Source organism: Pristiophorus japonicus, chromosome 8 (genome assembly GCF_044704955.1).
Source record: "Pristiophorus japonicus isolate sPriJap1 chromosome 8, sPriJap1.hap1, whole genome shotgun sequence".
Taxonomy (NCBI): domain Eukaryota; kingdom Metazoa; phylum Chordata; class Chondrichthyes; family Pristiophoridae; genus Pristiophorus; species Pristiophorus japonicus.
Window position 1 is genome coordinate 63,322,081 of NC_091984.1, and position 18,733 is coordinate 63,340,813.

An 18,733-nucleotide genomic window follows, 5' to 3' on the forward strand; every position below is an offset into this window, starting at 1 on the left:
TTAGGGATGCGTGCAATAAGGGTACAGCAGTTATCATGGGCGACTTTAATCTACATATAGATTGGGCTAACCAAACTGGCAGCAATACGGTGGAGGAGGTTTTCCTGGAGTGTATTGGGGATGGTTTTCTAGACCAATATGTCGAGGAATCAACTAGAGGGCTGGCCATCCTAGACTGGGTGTTGTGTAATGAGAAAGGACTAATTAGCAATCTTGTTGTGCGCGGCCCCTTGGGGAAGAGTGACCATAATATGATAGAATTCTTTATTAAGATGGAGAGTGACACAGTTAATTCAGAGACTAAGGTCCTGAACTTAAGGAAAGGTAACTTCGATGGTATGAGATGTGAATTGGCTAGAATAGACTGGCGAGTGATACTTAAAGGGTTGATGGCGGATAGGCAATGGCAAACATTTAAAGATCACATGGATGAAGTTCAACAATTGTACATCCCTGTCTGGAGTAAAAATAAAATGGGGAAGGTGACTCAACTGTGGCTAACAAGGGAAATTAAGGATAGTGTTAGATCCAAGGAAGTGGCATATAAATTGGCCAGAAAAAGCAGCAAACCTGAGGACTGGGAGAAATTTAGAATTCAGCAGAGAAGGACAAAGGGTTTAAGTAGGAGGGGGAAATAGACTATGAGAGGAAGCTTGCTGGGAACATGAAAACTGACTGCAAAAGCTTCTATAGATACGTGAAGAGAAAAAGATTAGTGAAGACAAATGTAGGTCCCTTGTAGTCAGATTCAGGTGAATTTATAATGGGGAACAAAGAATTGGCAGACCAGTTGAACAAATATTTGGTTCTGTCTTCACGAAGGAAGACACAAATAATCTTCCAGAAATACTAGGGGATCGAGGGTCTAGTGAGAAGGAGGAACTGAAGGAAATCCTTATTAGGCGTGAAATTGTGTTAGGGAAATTGATGGGATTGAAGGCCAGAGTACTTAAGGAAGTGGCCCTAGAAATAGTGGATGCATTGGTGATCATTTTCCAACAGTTGATCGACTCTGGATCAGTTCCTATGGATTGGAGGGTAGCTAATGTAACACCACTTTTTAAGAAAGGAGGGAGAGAGAAAATGGGTAATTATAGACCGATTAGCCTGACATCAGTAGTGGGGAAAATGTTGGAATCAATGATTAAAGATGAAATAGCAGCGCAATTGGAAAGCAGTGACAGGATCGGTCCAAGTCAGCATGGATTTATGAAAGGGAAATCATGCTTGGCAAATCTTCTAGAATTTTTTGAGGATTTAACTAGTAAAGTGGACAAGGGAGAACCAGTGGATGTGGTGTATTTGGACTTTCAAAAGGCTTTTGACAAGGTCCCACACAAGAGATTAGTGTGAAAAATTAAAGCACATGGTATTGGGGGTGATGTACTGATGTGGATAGAGAACTGGTTGACAGACAGGAAGCAGAGAGTCGGGATAAATGGGTCCTTTTCAGAATGGCAGGCAGTGACTAGTGGGGTGCCGCAGGGCTCAGTGCTGGGACTCCAGCTATTTACAATATACATTAATGATTTAGATGAAGGAATTAAGTGTAATATCTCCAAGTTTGCGGATGACACTAAGCTGGGTGGCGGTGTGAGCTGTGAGGAGGACGCTAAGAGGCTGCGGGGTGACTTGGACAGGTTAGGTGAGTGGGCAAATGCATGGCAGATGCAGTATAATGTGGATAAATGTGAGGTTATCCACTTTGGTGTCAAAAACACGAAGGTAGAATATTATCTGAATGGCGGCAGATTAGGAAAAGGGGAGGTGCAACGAGACCTGGGTGTCATGGTACATCAGTCATTGAAAGTTGGTATGCAGGTATAGCAGGCGGTGAAGAATGCAAATGGTATGTTGGCCTTCATAGCTAGGGGATTTGAGTATAGGAGCAGGGAGGTCTTACTGCAGTTGTACAGGGCCTTGGTGAGGCCTCTCTTGGAATATTGTGTTCAGTTTTGGTCTCCTAATCTGAGGAAGGACATTCTTGCTATTGAGGGAGTGCAGCGAAGGTTCACCAGACTGATTCCCGGGATGGCAGGACTGACATATGAGGAAAGACTGGATCAACTGGGCCTGTATTCACTGGAGATTAGAAGGATGAGAGGGGATCTCACAGAAATGTATAAAATTCTGACGGGCTGGGCAGGTTAGATGCTGGAAAAATGTTCCCGATGTTGGGGAAGTCCAGAACCAGGGGACAGAGTCTAAGGATAAGGGATAAGCCATTTAGGACTGAAATGAGGAGAAACTTCTTCACTCAGAGAGTTGTTAACCTGTGGAATTCCCTACTACAGAGAGTTGTTGATGCTAGTTCATTGGATATATTCAAGAGGGAATTAGATATGGCCCTTACAGCTAAAGGGATTAAGGGGTATGGAGAGAAAGCAGGAAAGGGGTACTGAGGTGAATGATCAGCCATGATCTTATTGAATGGTGGTGCAGGCTCGAAGGGCCGAATGGCCTACTCCTGCACCTATTTTCTATGTTTCTATGTAAATATATAACCCAGTTTTAATTTCTTACTTTCATTTATGGTATACAAGAGGACAGCAGTCACTGTGTACTGGTTGGAGATGAGTACTGGATTGAGTGAGGGTAGGCCACCTGGATGTTTGTGTATCATGCATGGTTGAGAGAAAGTGAGAGATTGACTTTAGTAATCGGGGTAGCATGACATGCTGAAGTTGATGTCTGAGGGGTAGTAAGTGGAGGGTTGGGACAGAGTTGTGTCGTCTGAAGTTAAGGTTTGGGAGTAAAGAGGGTGATCAAAGAAGAGATGACTTTGGAATTCTTTGGAAAAAAGGTCTGGGAGTAATTGGAGGTAAGGAACCTGAGGAAAAGTCCAGGAGAGCTGAGCACCAGAAGCATTCCAAGGAGGGAGAACAGAGTATACAGTCTGGAAGTTCTGGATGGGGCTTTAGAACAGCTGGAGTGGGCAGCAGAAGATAATTGGCATCTGTGAGCGCTTGATGGGGGTGGGGGTTGCCTCAGGACTATGATCAATAATGTAGCAGATGCTGGCATCAGTGAGCACTCAAAGGGGGGAGAGGGAACTGTACACTCTGTAGGAATCGAACATGTGATGAGCACAGTGTGGTTGTGGGGATTGGAGTAACTGCAATAGCCAGGAGAGCAGAGCAGTAGAATTTTGAGCTATTGTCACGAATGGTGAAATCCATTGTTGCAAATCGCAGAAGGAAAAGGAAGAAAAACCGGCGTCATTTAGCAAGAGAAAAAAGGGAAAGCAAAGAAAATCTTAGGAGGATTGCCAGTACCTAAAGCATCTAAAGATTGGTATTTTGTTTATTTTTGATGTTTTGGTGCATTGAAGTAGTCATTAGATGAGTTAGAACTTGCAGGATGCCTGCAACAGGGCCCAAAGGAAGAAAACAAATTGCAGTAAGGATAAAAGCGCAAATCCCTAGGGAGGCAAACTTGATGGACTTCCAATAAAACCTGGGCAATTTTATGGGTAAAATTTAGCTAGCTTTTGTTAATTATTTCAATTTCATGTTTTATGTTTAAGGTTGTTGCTTGGGGGTATATGGTCATCTGGTTGAAGAAACAACATGGCCACTGAAAGAAGTCAGAAAATATTAATTTTTCTGCAGTTTACATTGGATTACATAAGATATACACCACATAACAGGCCATTCAGCCCAACCAGTCCATGCCGGCGTTTATGCTCCACTCAAGCCTCCTCCCGTATTTCCTCATCTAAATCTATCAGCACAACCCTCTATTTCCTTCTCCCTCATTTGCTTGTCTAGCCTCCCCTTAAATGCATCTATACTATTTGCTTCAACCAATCCCTATAATAACGAGTTCCTCATTCTCACCACTCTTTGGGTAAAGAAGTTTCTTCTGAATTCCCTATTGGATTTCTTGGTGACTATCTTATATTGATGGCATCTAGATATGCTGTTCCCCACAAGTGGAAACATTCTCTCTCTATCCACTCTATCAAAACCTTTCATAATTTTAAAGACCTCTATTAGGTCACCCCTCAAGTCTTTTTTTCAAGAGAAGAGACCCAGCCTATTCATCCTTGTAAATCTTCTCTGCAACCTCTCCAGTGCCTCTATATCCTTTTTATAATATGTCATCCAGAATTGTACACCATTCTCTACATGTGGTCTAACCAAGGTTTGATACAGGTTTAGCATAACTTCCCTACTTTTCAATTCTATACCTCTAGAAATAAATCCTAATGCTTTGTTTGCTTTTTTTTAATGGCCTTGCTAACCTGTGTCGCAATTTTTAGTGATTTGTGTATTTGTACTCCGAGATCCGTGGCTAACTGAGGAAATCAAATTGAAAACAAGGCCATACAATGTGGCCAAGACTAGTGGGAGGCCAGAGGATTGGGAAACTTTTAAAAGCCAGCAAAGAACGACTAAAAAAATGATAGAGGGAAGATAGATTGAGAGTAAACTCGCATGAAATATAAAAACAGATAATAAAAGTTTCTACAGGTACATAAAAAGGAAAAGAGTGGCTAAAATAAATGTTGGTCCCCTACAGGATGAGACTGGGGAATTAATAAAGGAAAACAGGGAAATGGCAGAGCCGTTGAACAAATATTTTGTATCGGTCTTCACGTTAGAAGACATTAAAAACATCCCAATAGTGGATAATCAAAGGGCTATAGGGAGGGAGGAACTTAATATAATCACTATCACAAATAAGAACATAAGAAATCGGAACAGGAGTAGGCCATACGGCCTCTCGAGCCTGCTCCGCCATTCAATAAAATCATGGCTGATCTGATCATGGACTGAGCTCCACTTCCCCGCCCGCTCCCCATAACCCCTTATTCCCTCATCATTTAAGAAACTGTCTATTTCTGTCTTAAATTTATTCAATGTCCCAGCTTCCACAGCTCTCTGAGGCAGCGAATTCCACAGATTTACAACCCTCTGAGAGAAGAAATTTCTCCTCATCTCTGTTTTAAATGGCGGCCCATTATTCTAAGATCATGCCCGCTAATTCTATTCTCCCCCATCAGTGGAAACATCCTCTCCGCATCCACCTTGTCAAGCCCCCTCATAATCTTATACGTTTCGATAAGATCACCTCTCATTCTTCTGAATTCCAATGAGTAGAGGCCCAACCTACTCAACCTTTCCTCATAAGTCAATCCCCTCATCCCTGGAATCAACCTCGTGAGCCTTCTCTGAACTGCCTCCAAAGCAAGTATATCCTTTTGTAAATATGGAAACCAAAACTGCACGCAGTATTCCAGGTGTGGCTTCACCAATACCCTGTATAACTGTAGCAAGACTTCCCTGCTTTTATACTCTATCCCCTTTGCAATAAAGGCCAAGATACCATTGGCCTTCCTGAGCACTTGCTGTACCTGCAGACTATCCTTTTCTGTTTCATGCACAAGTACCCCCAGGTCCCACTGTACTACGGCACTTTGCAATCTTTCTCCATTTAAATAATAACTTGCTCTTTGATTTTTTTCTGGCAAAGTGCATGACCTCACACTTTCCAACATTATACTCCATCTGCTACTGAAGTAGTACTCGGTAAACTAATGGGACTAAAGGCGGACAAATCCCCTGGACCTGATGGCTTGTATTCTACCAAAATTCCCTGGATTTTGGGGCGGTTCCAGCGGATTGGAAAACCGCAAATATAACACCCCTATTTAAAAAAAGGAGGCAGACAAAAAGCAGGAAACTATAGACCAGTTAGCCTAACATCTGTCGTTGGGAAAATGCTGGAGTCCATTATTAAGGAAGCAGTAGCGGGACATTTGGATAAGCATAATTCAATCAGGCAGAGTCAGCATGGTTTTATGAAAGAGAAATCATGTTTGACAGATTTGCTGGAGTTCTTTGAGGATGTAAAGAGCAGGGTGGATAAGGGAGAACTAGTGGATGTGGTGTATTTGGATTTCCAGAAGGCATCGATAAGGTGCCACATAAGAGGTTACCCCACAAGATAAAAGCTCACTGGGTTGGGAGAAACAAGAAAATAGGTGCAGGAGTAGGCCATTTGGCCCATCGAGCCTGCACCACCATTCAATATGATCATGGCTGATCATTTTTGTAACTTTAATACCCCATTCATGCTTTCTCTCCATACCCCTTGATCCCTTTAGCCGTAATGGCCACATCTAACTCCCCTTTGAATATATCTAACGAACTGGCCTCAACAACTTTCTGTGTTGGAGAATTCTACAGGTTCACAATTCTCTGAGTGAAGAAGTTTCTCCTCATCTCGGTCCTAAATGGCTTACCCCTTATCCTCAGACTGTGACCCCTGGTTCTGGACTTCCCCAACATCGGGAACATTCTTCCTGCATCTAACCTGTCCAACCCCGTCAGAATGTTTCTATGAGATCACCTCTCATTCTTCTAAATTCCAGTGAATATAAGCCGATCCAGTCCTTCTTCATATGTCAGTCCTGCCATCCCGGGAATCAGTCTGGTGAATCTTCGTTGCACTCCCTCAATAGCAAGAATGTCCTTCCTCGGATTAGGAGACCAAAACTGTACACAATATTCAAGGTGTGGCCTCACCAAGGCCCTGTACAACTGCAGTAAGACCTCCCTGCTCCTATACTCAAATCCTCTCGCTATGAAGGCCAACATGCCATTTGCCTTCTTCACCGCCTGCTGAACCTGCATGCCAACTTTCAATGACTGATGTACTATGACACCCAGGTCTCATTGCACCTCCCCTTTTCCTAATCTGTCACCATTCAGATAATATTCTGCCTTCCTGTTTTTGCTACCAAAGTGGATAACCTCAAATTTATCTACATTATACTGTATCTGCCATGCATTTGCCCACTCACCTAACCTGTCCAAGTCACTCTGCAGCCACTTAGCATCCTCTGCACAGCTCACACTGCCACCTAGCTTAGTGTCATTTACAAACTTCGAGATATTACATTCAGTTCCTTCGTCTAAATCATGAATGTATATTGTAAATAGCTGGGGTCCCAGCACTGAACCTTGCGGTACCCCACTAGTCACTGCCTGCCATTCTGAAAAGGACCGTTTATTCCTACTCTTTGCTTCCTGCCTGCCAACCAGTTGTCTATCCACGTCAATACATTACCCCCAATACCAAGTGCTTTAATTTTGTATTTTGCACACTAATCTCTTGTGTGAGACATTGTCAAAAGCCTTTTGAAAGTCCAAATACACCACATCCACTCTATTAGTTACATCCTCAAAAAATTCTAGAAGATTTGTCAAGCATGATTTCCCTTTCATAAATCCATGCCGACTTGGACCGATCCTGTCACTGCTTTCCAAATGCGCTGCTATTACGTCTTTAATAATTAATTCCAACATTTTCCCCACGACCGATGTCAGGCTAACCGGTCTATAATTCTCTGTTTTCTCTCTCCCTCCTTTTTTAAAAAGTGGGGTTACATTAGCTACCCTTCAGTACATAGGAACTGATCCAGAGTCTATAGAATGTTGGAAAATGACCACCAATGCATCCACTATTTCTAGGGCCACTTCCTTAAGTACTCTGGGATGCAGATTATCAGGCCCTGGGGATTTATCGGCCTTCAATCCCATCAATTTCCCTAACACAATTTGCTGACTAATAAGGATTTCGTTCAGTTCCTCCTTCTCACTGGACCCTCGGTCATCTAGTATTTCTGGAAAGTTATTTGTGACTTCCATCATGAAGACAGAACCAAAAGTATTTGTTCAGTTTGTTTGCCATTTCTTTTTTTCCCCATTATAAATTCACCTGATTCTGACTGTAAGGGACCTACATTTGTCTTCACTAATCTTTTTCTCTTCACATATCTAAAGAAGTTTTTGCTGTCAGTTTTTATATTCCCTGCAAGCTTACTCTCATATTCCATTTCCCCCCTCCTAATTAAACCCTTTGCCCTCCTCTGTTGAATTCTAAATTTCTCCCAGTCCTCAGGTTTGCTGCTTTTTCTGGCCAATTTATATGCCTCTTCCTTGGATTTAACACTATCCCTAATTTCCCTTGTTAGCCACGGTTGAGCCACCTTCCCCGTTTTATTTTTATGCCAGACAAGGATGTACAATTGTTGAAGTTCATCCATGTGATCTTTAAATGTCTTCCATTGCCTATCCACCGTCAACCCTTTAAGTATCATTCGCCAGTCTATAATAGCCAATTCACATCTCATACCATCGAAGTTACCTTTCTTTTAAGTTCAGGACTCTAGTCTCTGAATTAACTGTGTCACTCTCCATCTTAATGAAGAATTCTACCATATTATGGTCATTTTTCCCCAAGGGGCCTCGCACAACAAAATTGCTAATTAATCCTCTCTTGTTACACAACACCCAGTCTAGGATGGCCAGCTCTCTAGTTGGTTCCTCGACATATTGGTCTAGAAAACCATCCCTTATACACTTCAGGAAATCCTCCTCCACCGTATTGCTACCAGTTTGGTTAGCCCAATCTATATGCAGATTAAAGTCACCCATGATAACTGCTGTAGCTTTATTGCACGCATCCCTAATTTCCTGTTTGATGCCATTCCCAACCTCTACTACTGTTTAATGGTCTGTACACAACTCCCACTAGCGTTTTCTGCCCTTTGGTGTTCCGCAGCTCTACCCATACAGATTCCATATCATCCAAGCTAATGTTCTTCCTTACTATTGCGTTAATCTCCTCTTTAACCAGAAATGCTACCCCACCTCCTTTTCCTTTCTGTCTATCCTTTCTGAATATTGAATACCCCTGGATGTTGAGTTCCCAGCCTTGGTCACCCTGGAGCCATGTCTCCGTAATCCCAATTACATCATATCCGTTAACGGCTATCTGTGCAGTTAATTCATCCACCTTATTACGAATGCTCCTCGCATTGAGACTCAGAGCCTTCAGGCTTGTTTTTTTAACACTCTTTGTCCTTTTAGAATTATGTTGTAATGTGGCCCTTTTTGATTTTTGCCTTTAATTTCTCTGTCCTCCAATTTGTCTTATCTCCTTTCTACCTTTTGCTTCTGCCCCCTTTTTACTTCCCTCTGTCTCCCTGCAAAGATTCCCATCCCCCTGCCATATTGGTTTAAACCCTCCCCAACAGCACTAGCAAACACTCCCCCTAGAACATTGGTTCCAGTCCTGCCCAGGTGCAGACCGTCTGGTTTGTACTGGTCCCACCTCCCCCAGAACCGGTTCCAATGTCCCAGGAATTTGAATCCTTCCCTCTTGCACCATTCCTCAAGCCATGTATTCATCTTAACTATCCTGCTATTTCTACTCTGACTAGCACATGGCATTGGTAGCAATCCTGAGATTACTACCTTTGAGGTTCTACTTTTTAATTTAACTCCTAGCTCCCTAAATTCAGCTTGTAGGACCTCATCCCGTTTTTTACCTATATTGTTGGTACCTATATGCACCACGACAACTGGATGGTCACCCTTCCCCTCCAGAATGCCCTGCAGCCGCTCCGAGACATCCTTGAGCCTTGCACCAGGGAGGCAACATACTATCCTGGAGTCTCGATTGCAGCCACAGAAGCGCCTATCTATTCCCCTTACAATAGAATCCTACCACTATAGCTCTCCCACTCTTTTTCCTGCCCTCCCATGGTGCCATGAACTTGGTTGCTGCTGCCTTCCCCGATGAGTCATCTCCACCCACTGGAACCAAAACAGTATATCTGTTTTGGAGGGAGATGACCGCAGGGGACCCCTGTACTACCTTCCTTACACTGCTCTACCTGATGGTCACCCATTCCCTATCTGCCTGTGTAACCTTTACCTGCTGTGTGACCAATTCACTAAACGTGCTATTCACAACATCCTCAGCATCGCGGATGCTCCAGAATGAGTCCATGTGCAGCTCCAGTGCCGCAATGTGGTCTGTCAGGAGCTGCAGCTGGTCACACTTCCTGCAAACATAGTTGTCATGGACACTGGAAGCGTTCCTGACTTCCCACATAGCACAGGAGGAGCATGACACGGGTCTGGGCTCTTCTGCCATGACTTAACCCTTAAATTAACTTAATTTGGCAACAATGCCAAAGGTTACCTACTGATAAGAAAAAGAAAAGGAAAAAGATTAAATACTCACCAATCCACCAGCCAATCACTTATCTGCTTGGCTGTGACGTCACACTTTGATTTCTTATTACTTCTTTGTTTACTCTTGTCCCTGCTGCAGCTGCCGCTCCCGACTGCTGCTGCTGGCCTTTTATAAGCCTCGATCCTCGACCTCCCGCTCCCGACGGCCGCTCCCGACTGCTGCTGCTGGCATGGATAGAGGATTGGTTTACTAACACAAAACAGAGAGTCAGGATAAAGGGTAATTTTCCGGTTGGAAAAGTGACTACTGATGTGCCGCAGGGATCGGTGCTGGGTCCTCAACTATTTATAATTTATATTAATTACTTGGATGAAGAGACCGATTGTGATGTAGCCAAGTTTGCTGATAATACAAAGATGGGTGGGAAAGCAAATTGTGAGGAAGACACAAAAAATTTGCAAAGAGATATGGACAGGCTAAGCGAGTGGGCAAAAATTTGGCAGATGGAGTATAATGTGGGAAAATGTGAGGTTATCCACTTTGGCAGAAATAATAGAAAAGCAAATTATAATTTAAATGGAGAAAAATTGCAAAGTGCTGCAGTACAGAGAGACCTGGGGGTCCTTGTGCATGAAACACAAAAAGTTAGTATGCAGGTATAGCAAGTAGTCAGGAAGGCAAATGGAATGTTGGCCTTTATTGCAAGGGAGATCGAGTATAAAAGCAGAGAAGTCCTGCTACAGCTGTACAGGGTATTGGTGAGGCCACACCTGGAGTTTTGGTCTCTGTATTTAAGGAAGGATATACTTGCATTGGAGGCTGTTCAGAGAAGGTTCACTAGGTTGATTCGGAGATGAGGGGGTTGACTTATGTGAATAGGTAGGGCCTATACACATTGGAGTTCAGAAGAATGAGAGGTGATCTTATTGAAACTTATAAGATAATGAGGGGGCTCGACAAGATGGATGCAGAGAGGATATTTCCACATAGGGGAAACTAAAACTAGGGGACATAATCTTAGAATAAAGGGCCGCCCATTTAAAACTGAGATGATGAGAAATTTCTTCTCAGAGGGTTGTAAATCTATGAATTCTCTGCCCCAGAGAGCTGTGGAGGCTGGGTCATTGATTATATTTAAGGCGGAGATAGATTTTTGAGCATAAAGGAGTAAAGGGTTATGGGGAGCGGGCAGGGAGTGGAGCTGAGTCCATGATCAGATCAGCCATGATCTTATTGAATGGCGGAGCAGGTTAGAAGGGCCAAATGGCCTACTCCTGCTCCTATTTCTTATGTTCTCATTAATGTAGATTGTAAATAGCTGAGACCCCAGCACTGACCCTTGCGGCACCACACTCGAAACATCCTGCCAACCTGCATGACTCGTTTATTCCCACTCTCTGTTTTCAGTCCTTTAACCAATGCTAATATATTAACCCCCTGCCCCCCCAACCTCACGAACCCTTATCTTGTGTAACAACCTTTCATGTGATACCTTCTCGGATGCCTTTTGAAAATCCAAATATACTACAACCACTGGTTCCCCTTTAGCTGCCCTAGTTACATCCACAAAAAACAATGTATTTGTCAAACAAGATTTCCTTTCATTTAACCATGTTGACTCTGCCTAATCATATTATGATTTCTAAGTGCCCTGTTACCACTTCCTTTATATGGACATATTTTTGTATCAATTTGAGAGTGTGATGTGATGCCACAAAATGCAGCAGTTACTGTATATAAATACTATTGTTACTCACGGTGAATCATGCAGAATGCGTTAAAACAAATTGTCTGCAAATTCCACACAGTCAATATAATTTGCAACATTTTCACAAACGACCAATGGTTAATACCCAATATAGTAGGAGGTGCTCTGATATGACATTTAACAGATAGTAACCGATAATTAAACCATCTGAGTGATCTGGGAGGGGGTTGATCTGGTTGCCCTGGATTGGAGGAGCAACACTCTCTGGTTTGGTAGCACGCAGGTTGGGGGTAACTCTCTCACTCCATCCGTGTGGGGAGGCATGTGGGTACATCGGCAATTCAACACGTGGAGGGACCATCACTTGGTGACGGAGGATATTGATGCTTCATCTTATTTTGATGTATACATATTATGGCGGTCTTAAAAGAGTAATAAATTATTCTTCAGCTTATATAAAGTTAGTAAATGTTTCCTGTCATCTTCAGCCCCCCACGATTGTGTGTAGCATCTGCAAACGAGATGGACATTCAAAGAACGATTGCCCTGAGGACTTTAAGAAGATTGATTTGAAACCTTTGCCACCTATGATAAATAAATTCAAGCAAATTCTTGATCTAGTCTGCACAAAATGTTATGGTGAGTTCAGTGTCATCGTGTAATTAGTAACATAAGTATTGGATTAAATAATGTTATACGCTTATAATAAATGGTCTACCATCATTACTTAAGTAGAGAAGTATTGAGCCAGTAGTGATGCATTACTTGATTTATTTCACTTGTGTCGGAAGTATATGATTCATATGTCGTTATTAACATTTGTAAATCATATGGATTTCATGAAGATGAAACAAACCTAATAATGTACCATTATCAGTGCAGTATTCTCCATGTACAAGGAGCAAATTGGTGGACCGTTACTGAATGTTTGATGGTGTGATACTTCAATGAGTTACATAATGGTACTATACAAAAGCTTCTAATGTTGAGACTATTTCCTAAACTCTGAAAATGAATTTACCCTGTCTTTGCTGCTTCTATTTATTTCTGTTTTATTCATTCATTCATGTGATGTGGGCGTCGCTGCCAAGGCCAGCATTTATTGACTATCCCTAACTGCCCTTGAGAAGGTGGTGGTGAGCCGCCGCCTTAAACCACTGCAGTCCGTGTTGTGAAGGTACTCCCACAGTGCTGTTAGGGAGGGAGTTCCAGGATTTTTACGTGGCAGCGACGAAGGAATGGAGATATATCTCCACGTCAGGATGGTGTGTGACTTGGAGGGGAACTTGGAGGTGGTGGTGTTCCCATGCGCCTGCTGCCCTTGTCTTTGTAGATGGTAGAGGTCGAAGAATCCTTGGCGGGTTGTTGCAGTGCATCTTGTAGATGGTACACACTGTAGCCACAGTGCGCCAGTGATGGAGTGAGTAAGTGTTTAAGGTGGTGGATGGGGTGCCAGTTAAGTGGGCTGCTTTCTCCTGGATGTTGTTCAGCTTCTTGAGTGTTGTTGGAGCTGCACTTATCCAAGCAGTGGAGAGTATTCCATCACACTCCTGACTTGTGCCTTGTAGATGGTGGAGATGCTTTGGAAAGTCAGGATGTGAAATACTTTGCAGAATACCTAGCCTCTAACCTGCTCTTATAGCCAAAGTATCTTTCTGGCTGGTCCAGTTAAATTTCTGGTCGATGGTGACCCTCAGGATGTTGAAGGTGAGGGATTTTGCAAAGGTAATGTAATTGAGTGTCAAGGGGTGGAGATAGTCATTGTGTGGCATGAATGTTACTTGCCACTTATCAGCCCAAGCCCAAGTGTCGTTCCAAGTCTTGTTGCATGCGGGCACAGACTACTTCCTTATCTGAGGACTTGCGAATGGAACCGAACACTGCAATTAGCAACAAACATTCCCACTTCCAGCCTTTATGAGGCGGGGAGGCCATTAATGAAGTCGCTGAAGATGGTTTGGCCTCAGACACTACCCTGAGGAACTTCTACAGTGATGTCCTGGGGTTGAGATGATTGACCTCCAACAACCACAACCATCTTCCTTTGTGCTAGGTATGTCGCCAGGCAGTGAAGAGTATTTCCCCTGATTCCTATTGACTTCAATTTTACTAAGGCTCCATGATGTCGCACTCGGTCAAAAGCTTCCTTGATGTCATAGGCAGTCACTCTCACCTCACCTATGGAAATCTTTTGGCAATGTTTGGATCAAGGCCGTAATGAGGTCTGGAGCTAAGTGGTCCTGGTGCAACACAAACTGAACATCAATGAGCAAGTTATTGGTGAGTAAGTGTCGCTTGATAGCACTATCGACGACACCTTCCATCACTTTGCTGATGATTGAGAGCAGACTGATGGTGCGGTAATTGGCCGGATTGGATTTGTCCTGCTTTTTGTGGGCAAGATATATCAGGGCAATTTTCCACATTGTTGGAATTGAAGCGGTACATGAACAGCTTGGCTAGTTCTGGAGCACAAATCTTCAACACAACAGCCGGGATGTTGTCGGGGCTCATAGCCTTTGCTGTATCCAGTGCGCTCAGCCATTTCTTGATATCACTGGGAGTGAATCGAATTGGCTGAAGACTGGCTTCTGTGCTGGTGGGGACCTCAGGAGGAGGCCAAGATGGATCCTCCATTTGGCACTTCTGGCTAAAGATGGTTGCAAACACTTCAGCATTGTCTTTTACACTTGCGTGCTGGGCTCCGCCATCATTGAGGATGGGGATGTTCATGCAGCCCCCACCTCTCATTAGTTGTTTAATTGTCTGCCACCATTCTCAACTGGATGTGGCAGGACTGCAGAGCTTTGATCAGATCCATTGGTTGTGGGATCGCTTAGCTCTGTCTATAGCAAGCTGTTTCTGCTGTTTAGCATGTATGTTGTCCTGCATTTTAGCTTCACCAAGTTGATGCTTCATTTTTAGGTACGCTTGCTCCTGCTCCTGGCAAGGTCTTCTACACTCCTCATTGAACCAGGATTGGTCCCCTACCTTGGTGGTAATAGTAGAATCATCCTCTGAGGTTACAGATTGTGGTGGAATACAATTCTATTACTGCTGATATCCCATAGCGCCTCATGGATGCTCGGTTTTGAGCTGCTAGATCTGTTCTTAATCTATGTCATTTAGCATGGTGGTAGTGCCACACAACACAATGGACGGTGTCCTCAGTGTGAAGATGGGACTTAGTCTCCACAAGGACTGTTCAGTGGTCACTGCTACCAATACTGTCATGGGCAGATGCAGCTGCTTAACAGGTAGATTGATGAGGACGATGTCAAGTAGGTTTTTCCCTCGTGTTGGTTGCCACAGGCCCAGCCTTGCAGCTATATCCTTGAGGACTCAGCCAACTTGGTTAGTAAACATAGAAACATAGAAAATAGGTGCAGGAGTAGGTCATGATCATGGCTGATCATGCAACTTCAGTACCCCATTCCTGCTTTCTCTCCATTACCCTTGATCCCTTTAGCCATAAGGGCCACATCTAACTCCCTTTTGAATGTATCTAACGAACTGACCTCAACAACTTTCTGTGGTAGAGAATTCCACATGCTCACAACTCTCTGAGTGAAGAAGTGTCTCCTCATCTCGGTCCTAAATGGCTTACCCCTTATCCTTAGACTGTGACCCCTTGTTCTGGACTTCCCCAATGTCGGGAACATTCTTCCTGCATCTAACCTGTCCAATCCCGTCAGAATTTTATATGTTTCTATGTGATCCCCTCTCATTCTTCTAAATTCCATTGAATATAAGCCTAGTCGATCCAGTCTTTCTTCATATGTCAGTCCTGTCATCCCGGGAATCAGTCTGGTGAACCTTCGCTGCATTCCCTCAATAGCAAGAATGTCCTTCCTCAGATTAGGAGACCAAAACTGTACATAATATTCAAGGTGTGGCCTCACCAAGGCCCTGTACAACTGTAGTAAGACCTCCCTGCTCCTATACTCAAATCCTCTCGCTATGAAGGCCAACATGCCATTTGCCTTCTTCACCGCCTGCTGTACCTGTATGCCAACTTTCAAGGACTGATGTACCATGACGCCCAGGTCTCGCTGCAGCTCCCCTTTTACTAATCTGTCACGATTCAGACAATATTCTGCCTTCCTGTTTTTACCACCAAAGTGGATAACCTCATAGTTATCTACATTATACTGCATCTGCCATGTATTTGCACACTCACCTAACCTGTCAAAGTTCCCCTGCAAACTCTTAGCATCCTCCTCACAGCTCACACTGCGACCCTGCTTAGTGTCATTGCAAACTTGGAGATATTACATTAAATTCCTTCGTCTAAATCATTAATGTATATTTTAAATAGCTGGGGTCCCAGCATTGAACCTTGCGGTACCCCACTAGTCGCTGCCTGCCATTCTGAAAAGGACCCGTTTATTCCTACTCTTTGCTTCCTGTCTGCCAACCAGTTCTCTATCCACGCCAGTACATTACCCCCAATACCATGTGCTTTAATTTTGCACACTAATCTGTTGTGTGGGACTTTGTCAAAAGCCTTTTGAAATACACCACATCCACTGGCTCCCCCTTGTCCACTCTACTAGTTACATCCTCAAAAAATTCTAGAAGATTTGTCAAGCATGATTTCCCTTTCATAAATCCATGCCGACTTGGACCGATCCTGTCACTGCTTTCCAAATGCGCTGCTATTACATCTTTAATAATTGATTCCAACATTTTCCCCACCACCAATGCCATGCTGACCGGTCTATAATTCCCTGTTTTCTCTCTCCCTCCTTTTTTAAAAAGTGGGGTTACATTAGCTACCCTTCAGTCCATAGGAACTGATCCAGAATCTATAGAATGTTGGAAAATGAACACCATTGCATCCACTATTTCTAGGGCCACTTCCTTAAGTACTCTGGGATGCAGACTATCAGGCCCTAGGGATTTATCGGCCTTCAATCCCATCAATTTCCCGAACACAATTTGCTGACTAATAAGGATTTCCTTCAGTTCCTACTTCGCCCCAGACCCTCGGTCCCCTAGTATTTCCAGAAGGTTATTTGTGTCTTCCTTCATGAAGACAGAACCAAAGTATTTGTTCAATTGGTCTGTCATTTCTTTGTTCCCCATTATAAATTCACCTGATTCTGACTGTAAGGGACCTACATTTGTCTTCAATAATCTTTTTCTCTTCACGTATCTGTCAAAGCTTTTGCAGTCAGTTTTTATGTTCCCTGCAAGCTTACTCTCATATTCTATTTCCCCCCTCCTAATTAAACCCTTTGTCCCCCTCTGCTGAATTCTAAATTTCATCCTAATCCTCCGCTTTGCTGCTTTTTTTGGCCAAATTATATGTTTCTTCCTTGGATTTAATAGTATCCCTAATTTCCCTTGTAAGCCACGGTTGAGCCACCTTCCCTGTTTTATTTTTATGCCAGGCAGCGATGTACAATTGTTGAAGTTCATCCATGTGATCTTTAAATGTCTGCCATTGACTAACAACCGTCAACCCTTTAAGTATCATTTGCCAGCCTATCCTAGTCAATTCATGTCTCATACCGTCGAAGCTACTTTTCTTTTGCTGGTTAAAGAGGAGATTAATGCAATAGTTAGGAAAGACATTAGCTTGGATGATGTGGAATCTATATGGGTAGAGCTGCAGAACACCAAAGGGCAACAAACGTTAGTAGGAGTTGTGTACAGACCTCCAAACAGTAATAGGGATGTTGGGGAGGGCATCAAACAGGAAATTAGGGGTGCATGCAATAAAGGTGTAGCAGTTATAATGGGTGACTTTAATATGCACATAGATTGGGCTAGCCAAACTGGAAGCAATACGGTGGAGGAGGATTTCCTGGAGTGCATAAGGGATGGTTTTCTAGACCAATATGTTGAGGAATCAACTAGGGGGGAGGCCATCTTAGACTGGGTGTTGTGTAATGAGAGAGGATTAATTAGCAATCTCATTGTGCGAGGCCCCTTGGGGAAGAGTGACCATAATATGGTGGAATTCTGCATTAGGATGGAGAATGAAACAGTAAATTCAGAGACCATGGTCCAGAACTTAAAGAAGGGTAACTTTGAAGGTATGAGGCGTGAATTGGCTAGGATAGATTGGCGAATGATACTTAGGGGGTTGACTGTGGATGGGCAATGGCAGACATTTAGAGACCGCATGGATGAATTACAACAATTGTACATTCCTGTCTGGCGTAAAAATAAAAAAGGGAAGGTGGCTCAATCGTGGCTATCTAGGGAAATCAGGGATAGTATTAAAGCCAAGGAAGTGGCATACAAATTGGCCAGAACCTGGGGACTGGGAGAAATTTAGAACTCAGCAGAGGAGGACAAAGGGTTTGATTAGGGCAGGGAAAATGGAGTACGAGAAGAAGCTTGCAGGGAACATTAAGGCGGATTGCAAAAGTTTCTATAGGTATGTAAAGAGAAAAAGGTTAGTAAAGACAAACGTAGGTCCCCTGCAGTCAGAATCAGGGGAAGTCATAACGGGGAACAAAGAAATGGCAGACCAATTGAACAAGTACTTTGGTTCGGTATTCACTAAGGAGGATACAAACAACCTTCCGGATATAAAAGGGGTCAGAGGGTCTAGTAAGGAGGAGGAACTGAGGGAAATCTTTATTAGTCGGGAAATTGTGTTGGGGAAATTGATGGGATTGAAGGCCGATAAATCCCCAGGGCCTGATGGACTGCATCCCAGAGTACTTAAGGAGGTGGCCTTGGAAATAGCGGATGCATTGACAGTCATTTTCCAACATTCCATTGACTCTGGATCAGTTCCTATGGAGTGGAGGGTAGCCAATGTAACCCCACTTTTTAAAAAAGGAGGGAGAGAGAAAACAGGGAATCATAGGCCGGTCAGCCTGACCTCAGTAGTGGGTAAAATGATGGAATCAATTATTAAGGATGTCATAGCAGTGCATCTGGAAAATGGTGACATGATAGGTCCAAGTCAGCATGGATTTGTGAAAGGGAAATCATGCTTGACAAATCTTCTGGAATTTTTTGAGGATGTTTCCAGTAAAGTGGACAAAGGAGAACCAGTTGATGTGG

At 43.4% G+C, this 18,733-nt stretch overlaps 1 protein-coding gene across 4 annotated transcripts in view; it reads left to right on the forward strand.

Moving 5' to 3' along the window:
* Window positions 1-18,733, forward strand: part of tut4 (terminal uridylyl transferase 4) — a 121,147-nt gene that overhangs the window by 52,802 nt on the left and 49,612 nt on the right. For all 4 annotated transcript variants that reach the window (XM_070886858.1, XM_070886860.1, XM_070886861.1 and 1 more), the window contains one exon: window positions 12,193-12,343. In XM_070886858.1, coding sequence (XP_070742959.1) covers window positions 12,193-12,343 — 151 coding nt within the window. The remainder of the gene's footprint in view (window positions 1-12,192; window positions 12,344-18,733) is intronic.